Source organism: Pleurodeles waltl, chromosome 6 (assembly GCF_031143425.1).
Source record: "Pleurodeles waltl isolate 20211129_DDA chromosome 6, aPleWal1.hap1.20221129, whole genome shotgun sequence".
Classification (NCBI taxonomy): domain Eukaryota; kingdom Metazoa; phylum Chordata; class Amphibia; order Caudata; family Salamandridae; genus Pleurodeles; species Pleurodeles waltl.
Window position 1 is genome coordinate 1,253,671,129 of NC_090445.1, and position 12,704 is coordinate 1,253,683,832.

The window sequence follows — 12,704 nt, forward strand, 5'->3', positions numbered from 1 at the left end:
CCCTTGCATGGTTGTTGGTGTAACAAAGCAAAAACAAAACAAGTGATGGACGGAATGCTGAACATTGTCAAACACTCACCCCCAGTCACAGATCTGGGTTTAATCCATCGTTCTTTTGCTTGTTGGTGTAGCATGGCTGAATAGTGACATATTGTGGTGCTCCACAGATGGGTACCTATGATGGAGATTCACTTTTAGACAGCTATTGGCCATGGGGTGTATAGGAACAAAAGTCCCCAGCATGGCTTTATGAAGTTGTATCAACCTGTCCTTGTACATTTCTGGGCAACTCTGTTTAGCCTTCATGCTGATTGAAGGTTTTCCCTTTAACTTTATTTCTATCAACCGAACAAATATTGAGTGACTGCTTCAGTCTATAACCAGAATGTGTAAAACAAAGTAGTGGCAGTATGATTTCTAATTGGGAGCAGATACTCTCGCAACAGCCCCCCCCCACCACTCCAAACTCCTTACCTTCCTGTGACCAGTATTCTCCTTTTGAAATGTGCATGGTTCTCCTAATGGAGACACCCACCTGAACTAACCAAACTGATCACCAAAGGAATAGCAAGGTGGCAAGACAGCAAACAGACCTTTAGACTTGTTGAGAATACTCCACATGTCTCGGGAAGTAGGCAAACCTTAAAGGTACTGCCTTCCTCATTGGGCAGGCTTGGCCATGTGGAGGATTAGTACTGATATCCTTTTCACTGAGGTCATATGCACTAGGAGGGTAGACTTAAGCCCAGAAGCCAACTGCTGTGGGGTTGCTACTTCTTCAATGCTTGGGTGCTCTATTACCTTCATATCACTGTAAAAGGATGACTCTGCACCTTCCTTGACCCTTCTGTTCATGTGGTGTACCCATCACAACCCGTTCCACCCCCCTGACCCTCCCACCTTCGTGTCTGGGAAAATCTGGACATTGACCCTAGTTGCCCTTCTGAAACATTGATAGAAGAGACTTGGCAGTTTTGATGTGAAATATCACATTGCACACCTGCTGCAAAAACACCACTGTTTTGCCCTGTAGCCAATAGGCCACTGGTTACTCGTGTGTCCATACTACCAGGAAATGTTTAACAGGATTTTAAGGTACAAATCTGACACCCTTCCATCTAAAGGGGCATACATTGTAGAGCAGGCAGCAGTCTTACTCAAACTACCAGCGTGCACTGCATTGAAGTCTAGATTGGACTAGTGCCCCTCGACTGGTGACCAACACTAGCTTACTGATACCATCCCAAGCTTCTCTTGGAAGCACCTACAGAACCCCTATCTCCCTGATGTCTCACAGGAGAAATTTTACTGCAAGAGCAACTGTCCTCAGTTACCACTTCTCCATTCCTCAAAACTGCCTTTGCTTGCCTGGTGTCGGTTGCATAGTGAAAATTGAAAATGAGTGAAGATTCTGGCTAAGAGGAGCTTGCTTTCTGTGCTGCTTTTTTCTTGGGCGGGATTTTTAAAGCCAGTTTTGGTACATATAGGTTTTGATAGCTCACATGTTGAGTATAGAAACTACAGTCATTTAAAACTAATCAGCCTCTTATGTAGTGCATATAGATATTGAGCAGAAAGGGAGGTTAAATCTGTCCCTGGGGCTAGTGGATTTGGATTTAGAAGAGGTTGCATAGTACACAAAAGCAGCTACCAGTCATAAGTCATTGTTTATGGCACTGTTTGGTTTATAAGAGATATAAAGGTGACTTTATCTTTTAACATTCCAGAAAGAGAATCTCCCGAAGCAGAATTCCATACAATGTGAAATCTGTCAGATTGTTGTTGGAAAAATCGTTCATATGCTTGAAGACAACAAGACTGAGGTATAGTATGCTAAAGGAAAACATTGTGGTTACAATAACTGCCTGTCAGCTAATGCCATCACCTAGCCATAAAAACCTGCATGGTTGATGTACTAAACACCAAAATAGTCATTTAGTCGCATTGAAGAGCACCACAAAAATGGCAGTTTAATGGGCAAATAAGAAATGAAAAGGTTAAAAATAAGAAGTGTTACACTTATCCATGAGGGGAAAAAGCCTTTACAATGCAGTAATTAGCACGCAGTTCTTTTACTATGCATTTTTGTTTTATCACACAAACCTTTCTCACGCCTGTTAAGTCTATTTAAAGTGTCTTGCTTACAGCTTTTCCTGGAAGCAAACAGCTCCCGCCCAAGGGTGAGCACCTAAAGAGGTAGCAGGAGCGGACCCTGGGGGGTGGCAGTCCCCGGGGCACTGTTTGGCTCCAAGAGGGGGCTGTGCACCCCCTCATTTTTGCACCTGGGAGGTGGTGGCCTCCTGGACTGGGGGTCTACGACTGGCCCCTTCCTAAAAATCATTTTGTGGCCCCTGGGAGATGGTGGGCCTGGGGCGTCTGCAGGTCCCATTTAAATCCCCCTTCCCCCATTACATCATTTATGATTTAGCCCAAGGGCGATGGTGGCCCCTGAGATGTGCCCCCACGTGCATACTGTTTCCCTACAGTCTTGGAGAGGTGGCGGTCCCTGGGGCCAGGTGGGGTCTGCAGGACTGCCCTCAATAATATTTAGCATTTTAGCAGTTGGGAGGTCCCTGGAGTTTCTGAAAGCCCTTGGGTTGGTGGGGGTCCTGCACCCCCACTCCTATTTTATTCCCATAATGCTTCGAGGACCTGGCCCACTGGGGGGCAAAATAACAGAAATGTGAGACCGCATTAAATAACTGAAATCGGCTGATATAGCCACAAATTTAGAAATGTTTTTTTTAAAACATAAAATTTGTTTAAGCGGGCGGAGTGAGGGGTGGGGACTATGGCTAGGCTTAAGCAGAGTCCCAAAATGGCTGGAACATTTTTTGTTTGAAGTGTTGCCAGCCAATTAGATCTCAGCAGCAGATCTGTCTGAATCTTCTGTCCTAGATATACAAATGTGCTTTCCCTTTTAATATCGTAAAAACTGATTTATACAAAGTTAAAAAATTTTTTTTTTTTTTAAAAGTGATCTGTGGTCCAGAATCTAACTTTTGTGCCAAATTTGGTGAAATTCCAATGGTTTGGGCTGCACACGTGTCTAAAGAGTCTATGGAAATTAACATGGGAGACAACCTTTTTTTTTTTTTTTAACACCCTGCCGCCCCTTTTTTATTTTATTATTATTCTCGGCACCACTTGACAGATCATCTCAATTTTCCATTCAAATCATTTCCAAGACTTGGCAATTTTTTTGTGTGTGTGTGGGGGGGGGGGAGGAATTTCAGGAAAGTTTCTCAAACAGTGCCAAAGAAATAGCCCAGTCAAATGCTTTTTCTATGGAAACTAGGTCCTAACTAGAAATAAATCTGTTTGATGGCATGTATAGGTGCAGTTGCACATGCTTTGCTTAAGTCTGCCATCTAGTGTTGGGCTCTCAGTGTTACAAGTTGTTTTTTCTTCAAAGAATCTTTTTCGAGTCACAAGATCGAGTGAATCCTCCTCTCGGTGATAGTGCGTATGGGCATCGAGTCCTTAGTTACATTGTTTTCTTTCCGCTGTCTGGTCCGGACTGGTTTCGTCTCACTCCGGTAGATCTTGCTTTGGTACTATCTGAACTTCTTTTCTTTCTATAAATGGCGGTATCGTTTTCGATCGCACTTTCTCACTTAAGTTCGATCCGATTGTAATCGGGAGGGCTGATTAAACGCGCTTTCTGGCGACCACGCCCTACTTGGACCTACTTCGACACGTGGTTGTCGAATGAGGTTAGGCTAATGGATCGGATTCAGTTTCGCTTTGCCCTCGGTCTCATGCCAAGTTCCCATACACCGACCAACAGTCGGTGTGCAACCTCTTTCTCTCCGTATCACAGGGAGGAAAGCTGTGAAGTGTGTTCAGCCTTCCGTTCGAAGAAGCATTCTTCGAACCCTCAAAGTTGTCAGTTGGAGATGGCGTTCAAGTCGTCTGAACAAATGCCTGCCATTTTCGTAGAGGAAAAAGCTCAGGCTGCAGTTGCCATCGCAGATTCTGATTCAGACAGAGACTCAGATGGAGACAGCCAATCAATTTCCAGCAGTGCGGTACGTGAATACATCAGCCCCTTACCATCACTAAAGGGTGCCTAAAAATACATCCGCACTTGTATTTGGTCCACCACTGCTTGCTGGCCATGATTGGAGCCCAAAAATATGTACTGAAGACCAACCCTCGGGTTCGGCACTGACTGACCAAAGTGCATTCAGTGGCAACCGAACAGCATTCAACACATGTTTCAGGATCAAGTCAGGGTGGAGACTTGCATTTTGGAGCTGAAACACCCATCATCCATTTTAGAGATGACATTCTCGGCCATACTAAAACCTTCGGTCTCCAAACTTTGAGCTAAAAACCCGTGGGAGGAAAATATGCACAACTACTGAGGAGCCTTCAGAAATAAAGGCCCATTCTTGAAGTGATGGACGCTAAGCGATGCAAAATGCAAATCCATAAAGATACTGAAGGGTTATTGCTTTTCCTACAGCTAAAAGGAAATTCTCTTGGAACTTTAGAAACTGGGCCTCCACCTGCCAAGATATTTAAGCACAGGGAGAAACCACAGGCAGTACATCCGCCTTCACCAGAGGTGCCTCCATCTCATCTAAACAGTGCCCTTCTGCACAACCTTACACAGTATACATCTCCTGTGGAGGAAGACTGGAAAATTTCTACCAACAATGGCACACCATTACATCAGATCAATGGGTATACTCTACTACCCTGTACCAAAAAAGGATGTTACTCTCTGACCAGTCCTAGATCTCTGACCCCACAATCAGTACATACACTCAGAGCATTTCCACATGGTCACTCTTCAGGATGTCATTCCCCTACTACAAAAACAGAACTACATGACTGCATTAGATCTAAAAGATGCTTACTTCCACATTCTCATACATCCAGCACATCGCAAATAGCTAAGATTTGTGTTAGTAGGCAAGCACTAAGAGTCCAAAGTGCTACTCTTTGGAGGAACCGCCCCAAGGGTATTCACCAAATGCCTTGCAGTGGTTGCAGCAGAAGGCAATATATACATGTCTTCACCTATCTGGATGACTGGCTCATAAAAGCCAGCACCATTCAAACTTGTAAACGGCACACAATACAGTTGATACCCTACACAGTCTAGGGTTCACAATCAATGACAAAATCTCATCTTCAACCAGTGCAAATACAACAGTGTCTGGAAGCAATTCTGAACACTGTCAGCATTAGCGTACGCTAGCCCACAGATTTCAAGCTTTCCACAGTCTCATATCTCAGCTACAATACAATCACACTCACGCAAAGTTTATCATGAAACTGTTGGAAATGTGATGGCATTGTGCATAGCAATAGTTCCCAATGCATGTCTAAACATGGGATCCCTACAAAGGTGTCTCTCGCAACAATGGTCTCAGGCAGAGGGTCAACTTGACGATCTAATGTTGTTGGACCACCAAACTTACAACTCTCTGCAATGGTGGAATCACACCAACTTATCAAAAGGGTGGCATTTTCAGGACCATGTGCCACAGACCATAATAGCCACCAATGCATCAATGATCGGTTGGGGAGCCCATCTCAAGCTTACCATACAGGGAGAATGGGACTCAATTCAACACATAAATCACTTGGAATTGCTAGCAGTGTTCCTAGCACTCCAATCATTCCAGCCACAGATCACACAGAAAACAATGTTGATAGGGACAGACGTGACCACAGTGTATTATCTGCAATAACAGGAGGGTGGTGGGGGGGCACACTCATCTCAATTGTCACTTCTAGCACAGACAATTTGGAAATGGGCAGTTGCCAATCACATTCAACTACTAGCAGAGTATATCCTAGGGATACATAACCAACTAGTGGACCTTTTTTAAGCAGGACGCAGCAACAAATCCATGAACGGGAGATTCACCAACAAGTGATCTAACATTACTTCTGCATGTGGGGAACCCCAGACATAGACCTCTTTGCAATATGCGAAAATAGCAAAATGCCCAAACTTTGCATCCAGGTACCCACCCCCTCGATCCAAGGGCAATGCACTGGATCAATTGGTCAGGGATATTTGCTTACACTTTTCCCCCTCTCCCACTAATTCCATTTCTGGTCAACAGGATCCGTTGCACTTCCCTCCCTACAATACTCATAGCTCCCATGTGGGCACGTCAACAGTGGTACACAACACTGTTAGATCTGTCTGTAGTACCACATCACAATCTCCCAAATAGACCGGCCCTAAGATCAAATCCGGCATCCCAATCCCAGTATGCTCAACCTGGCGATTTTGCTCCGGAGGTCATAAAGTTTGGACATCTACAACAGATATTTCCAACAGAATGTATGGGCATTCTAAAAGAAGCACGCAAACGTGTTATGCAGCCAAATGGAAATATGTTTTGTGTGTTACTGTCAACCCAAAAACCTTGATCCATTCAAACCATCATGACCGGATACTGTCTGTTATGTGATTAATTTACAAAAAGCAAATCTTGCATATTCATCTATTAAGATTCATTTAACAGCAGTCACTGCTTAGCTACAAAACAGACAGCATACTTCTGTTAAGAATTCCTGTCCTAAAAGCTTTTATGGAAGGCCTCAAAACAGTTATTCCACCAGCTCCTACCTGGAACCTTAACATTGTCCTCACAAGGCTTATGGGTCCACCATTTGAACCCATGCATTCTTGTGCTCTTCAGTTTCTCTCATAGAAAGCTGTTTTCCTGGTAGCAATTACTTCCTTAAGGAGAGTTAGTGGAAATCAAGCATTCACTTTAGAAAAACATTTCTTCCAAATTCACAAACACAAAATAGTACTTAAGGCAAATCCACAATTTCTACCCAAAGTGGTTTCACCATTTCACAGTCAGTCAGTGGAATTGCCAGTCTTCTTTCCACAGCCAGATTCAGTTGCTGAAAGAGCTGTCCACACTCTTGATCCCAAAGGAGCTTATATATTATACAGGCAGAACCGAAGTTTTCAGGAAAGCTAAACGTTGTGTAGCTTTTCAACACCCTCATAAAGGTAATCGTATTTCAAAACAGATTGGCCAGATAGTAAAGTGTTTTCAAACTTGCTATCTTACAGCAAAAATTCAACTACTAACAATTCTATTAAAAAGAAATGAGCATCAATGACTTTCTTAGGAAATATACCAATGGCAGACCTATGCAAAGCAGCCACATGGTCCACACCACACGTTTACTACTCTGTAGATATGTTCTCACCAACAAGCAAATGTTGGTCAAGCAGTGCTTAAAACACTTTTTTAAACTACCCTAACTCCTACAGGCTAGCCACCGCTTATTTTAGGAGGAGACTGCTTTTCAGTCTATGCAAAGCATGTGTATCTGCAGCTACACATGCCATCGGATAGAAAATGTCACTTACCCAGTGTACATCTGTTCGTGGCATGTAGTGCTGCACATTCACATGCATCCTCCCTGGAAGCCTGTAGCCGTTGTGGTAGTTTGATGTAAATATGTGTTCGATGGCATCTGTCGCTGTAGATACGCATGTTTTGCATAGCTCGCCATCTGGTGTTGGGTCGGAGTGTTACAAGTTGTTTTTCTTCGAAGAAGTCTTTCGAGTCACGGGACAGAGTGACTCCTCCTTTTGTCTCCATTGCGCATGGGCATCGACTCCATCTTCGATTGTTTTTTTTCCGCCATCTGGTTCGGACGTGTTCCTGTCGCTCCGAGTTTCGGAACGGAAAAACAGCTCAATTTCGGAAGATTTTCGTCGGTATTGTTGCGTTCGGGATCGGCGTAGTCAGAATCAACACCGCATCGAAGAGCTCCGGAGCCCTTCGGGGTAGTTTTCGATCCCCGTCGGGGCCTGCTCGGCCCAACCGCGTGTAGAAGAACGCCGATGGAACGGACCCCGTTCTGTTTCTGTCCCAAATGCCACAAAAAATACCCCTATTCAGACCAACACTTGGTCTGTAACCTGTGCCGATCACCTGAGCACAGTGAAGACACTTGCAAGGCCTGTCGTGCGTTCCGGTCCCGAAAAACACTCCGAGACCGTCGAGCAAGAAGACTTCAAATGGCGTCCACGCTGACAGCGCACCGAGAGTTCGAGGTACAGGAAGAGGAAGAAACCTTTTCGATACACGAATCGGACTCCGAGGAATTCGACGATCCACGAACCGTGAGTAAGACGTCGAAAAGCACTCATAAGAAGATTGTCAAGGCCCAGGGGACGCCACTGCCACCAGGCCATGGCTCCACCCATAAATTCGGTGACCGACCGTCGGCACCGAAAAAGGCCCAATCAGTGCCGAGACCGTCCGACTCCGGTCGAGACACCGGCACGCAGCCTTCTCGGGACCGAGAAAGTGCTGGAGACATACATCGACACCGAGATAGCGGTGTAGACACGGCTTGACGCCGAGACAGCGGCACCGATGAAGATAGACGCCGAGATGTTTCGACTCCGAAAAAGAAAAAAGCCACCTCGGAGCCGAAAAAAGATGCAGACAGGGTTTCGGTGCCGAAACAACCTGCAACCGACCCAGTTTCAGGCTCTTATACCGGAGAGCAATCAATGACCTACCAAATGCGAAAGCATAGGTTTGAGGAAGACCCGCAATCCACCGATGTAGACCATACGCAGAAACTTATTTTTATACAGCAGGGGACAGGAAAGATAAGCACCCTTCCCCCTATTAGGAGAAAGAGAAGACTGGAATTTCAAACTGACCAAACACCACAAACAAAAATGGTGAAAAGGGTTACTCCGCCACCCTCTCCTCCACCTATAATTCACGTCTCGCCAGCACAAACACCATCACATTCCCCGGCTCACACCACCATGAGCCAAGATGACCAGGATCAGGACGCATGGGACTTATACGACGCCCCTGTGTCAGATAACAGTCCGGAGGCATACCCTACAAAGCCATCACCACCAGAATACTGCATATTCTTAGGTGGTGGCTAGAGCAGCACAATTCCACAATGTAAGCCTCCACTCAGAACAAGTCGAGGATGACTTTCTATTCAACACCCTCTCTGCCACCCACAGCTCCTACCAAAGCCTGCCTATGCTCCCTGGTATGCTTCGGCACGCAAAAGACATCTTTAAGGAGCCGGTCAAAAGTAGGGCAATCACACCAAGGGTGGAAAAAAAGTATAAAGCGCCTCCTACAGACCCTATTTTCATAACTTCGCAGCTGCCAACAGATTCTGTCGTTGTAGGAGCAGCTAGGAAAAGGGCCAACTCCCACACATCTGGGGACGCACCACCCCCAGATAAGGAAAGCCGCAAGTTGGTTGCAGCTGGAAAGAGTCGCAGCACAAGCTGCAAACCAGTGGCGCATCGCTAACTCACAGGCACTTCTTGCGCGCTATGACAGAGCCCATTGGGATGAGATGCAACATCTCATTGAACATCTACCCAAAGACCTACAAAAGAGGGCAAAGCAAGTGGTTGAAGAAGGACAGAACATTTCAAACAACCAGATACGCTCCTCCATGGACGCAGCAGACACAGCTGCAAGAACAATAAATATATCTGTGACCATCAGAAGGCATGCATGGCTACGAACGTCTGGGTTTAAACCAGAGATTCAGCAGGCAGTTCTCAATATGCCATTCAACGAAAAAGAACTGTTCAGTTCAGAAGTGGACACGGCGATTGAAAAACTTAAAAAGGACACGGACACTGCTAAAGCCATGGGTGCACTCTACTCCCCGCAGAGCAGAGGAAATTACAGCACCTTCCGCAAAACACCCTTTAGAGGGGGGTTTCGGGGTCAGGCCACACAAGCCAGCACCTCACAGGCAACACCATCCAGTTACCAGGGACAGTACAGGGGAGGCTTTCGGGGCCAATATAGAGGAGGGCAATTCCCTAGGAATAGGGGAAAATTTCAAAGCCCCAAAACCCCTACAACTAAGCAGTGACTCACATGTCACTCACCCCCTCCACACAACACCAGTGGGGGGAAGAATAGGTCATTATTACAAAGCATGGGAGGAAATCACTACAGACACTTGGGTTCTAGCAATTATCCAAAATGGTTATTGCATAGAATTTCTACAATTCCCTCCAAACATACCACCAAGAGCACAAAATTTATCAAAACATCATTCCGAGCTCCTGGAGATACAAGTTCAAGCACTATTGCAAAAGAACGCAATCGAGTTAGTACCAAACACACAAATAAACACAGGAGTTTATTCACTGTACTTCTTAATACCAAAGAAGGACAAAACGCTAAGACCAATCCTAGACCTAAGAATACTAAACACATACATCAAATCAGACCACTTTCACATGGTCACACTACAAGAAGTGTTACCATTGCTGAAACTACACGACTACATGACAACATTAGACCTCAGACGCGTATTTCCATATACCAATACATCCATCGCACAGGAAATACAGATGGTTCGTATTCAACGGAATACACTACCAATTCAAGGTACTGCCTTTCGGTTTAACAACCGCACCAAGAGTCTTTACCAAATGTCTAGCAGTAGTCGCTGCACACATCAGAAGGCAGCAAATACATGTATTCCCGTATCTAGACGACTGGCTAATCAAGACCCATTCGTTAATAACGTGCTCACACCACACAAATCAAATCATACAAACCCTCTACAAACTAGGGTTCACAGTCAACTTCGCAAAATCCAACATTCTGCCGCGCAAGGTACAACAATACCTAGGGGGCCATAATAAACACAACAATAGGAGTAGCCACTCCAAGTCCACAAAGAATTCAAAATTTCAACAACATCATACATCGCATGTATCCAACACAAAAGATACATGCAAAGATGATATTACAACTCCTAGGCATGATGTCTTCATGCATAGCCATTGTCCCAAACGCAAGACTGCACATGAGGCCCTTACAACAGTGCCTAGCATCACAGTGGTCACAAGCACAGGGTCACCTTACAGATCTGGTGTTAATAGACCGCCAAACTTACCTCTCGCTTCTATGGTGGAACGATATAAATTTAAACAAAGGGCGGCCTTTCCAAGACCCAGTGCTACAATACGTAATAACAGATGCTTCCATGACAGGGTGGGGAGCACACCTCGATCAACACAGCATACAAGGACAATGGAACGTACATCAAACAAAACTGCATATAAATCACCTAGAACTACTAGCAGTTTTTCAAGCACTAAAGGCTTTTCAACCAATAATAGTTCACAAATACATTCTCGTCAAAACAGACAACATGACAACAATGTATTATCTAAACAAACAAGGGGGATGCACTCAACGCAATTGAGCCTGCTGGCACAAAAGATATGGCGTTGGGCAATTCACAACCAAATTCGCCTAATAGCACAATTTATCCCAGGAATTCAGAATCAACTCGCAGACAATCTCTCTCGAGATCACCAACAGGTCCACGAATGGGAAATTCACCCCCAAATTCTGAACACTTACTTCACGCTCTGGGGAACACCTCAAATAGACTTGTTTGCGACAAAAGAGAACGCAAAATGCCAAAACTTCGCATCCAGATACCCACACAGGCAGTCCCACGGCAATGCCCTATGGATCAACTGGTCAGGGATATTTGCCTACGCTTTTCCTCCTCTCCCTCTCCTTCCTTATCTGGTAAACAAACTCAGTCAAAACAAACTCAAACTCATATTAATAGCACCAACTTGGGCAAGGCAACCCTGGTACACAACGCTGCTAGACCTATCAGTAGTACCCCACATCAAACTGCCCAACAGGCCGGATCTGTTAACACAACACAACCAAACGATCAGACACCCAGATCCAGCATCGCTGAATCTAGCAATCTGGCTCCTGAAATCCTAGAATTCGGACACTTACAACTTACCCAAGAATGTATGGAAGTCCTAAAGCAAGCCAGAAGGCCATCCACCAGGCACTGCTATGCCAGTAAATGGAAGAGGTTTGTTTGCTACTGCCATATTAATCAAATCCAACCAATACACGCAACCCCAAAACATGTAGTGGGTTACTTGCTTCACTTACAAAAATCTAACCTAGCTTTCTCTTCCATTAAAATACACCTTGCAGCAGTATCTGCATACCTGCAGCCTACCTATTCAACTTCCCTATATAGGATACCAGTCATTAAAGCATTCATGGAGGGCCTTAAAAGAATTATTCCACCAAGAACACCACCTGTTCCTTCATGGAACCTAAATGTTGTCTTAACTAGACTTATGGGTCCACCTTTTGAACCCATGCACTCCTGCGAAATACAGTTCCTAACATGGAAGGTTGCATTTCTCATCGCCATTACCTCTCTAAGAAGAGTAAGCGAGATTCAGGCGTTTACAATACAAGAACCTTTTATACAACTAGACAAAAATAAGGTCGTCCTAAGGACTAATCCTAAATTTCTACCAAAAGTAATTTCACCGTTCCATCTAAATCAAACAGTGGAACTTCCAGTGTTCTTCCCACAGCCAGATTCCGTAGCTGAGAGGGCACTACATACTTTAGATGTCAAAAGAGCATTAATGTATTACATTGACAGAACAAAGAGCATCAGGAAAACTAAACAGCTATTTATTGCATTCCAAAAACCTCATGCAGGAAACCCAATATCAAAACAAGGTATAGCCAGATGGATAGTTAAATGCATCCAAATCTGCTACCTTAAAGCTAAACGACAACTGCCCATTACACCAAGGGCACACTCAACCAGAAAGAAAGGTGCTACCATGGCCTTTCTAGGAAACATCCCAATGCAAGAAATATGTAAGGCAG

The 12,704-nt window shown here is 44.8% G+C and overlaps 1 protein-coding gene across 1 annotated transcript in view; it reads left to right on the plus strand.

The window, feature by feature from the left end:
* The window catches only part of PSAP (prosaposin), a 278,471-nt gene that overhangs the window by 101,523 nt on the left and 164,244 nt on the right, over positions 1-12,704 (plus strand). The window contains exon 9 of the mRNA XM_069240560.1: positions 1,728-1,823. Within this exon, the coding sequence (XP_069096661.1) occupies positions 1,728-1,823 (96 nt within the window). The remainder of the gene's footprint in view (positions 1-1,727; positions 1,824-12,704) is intronic.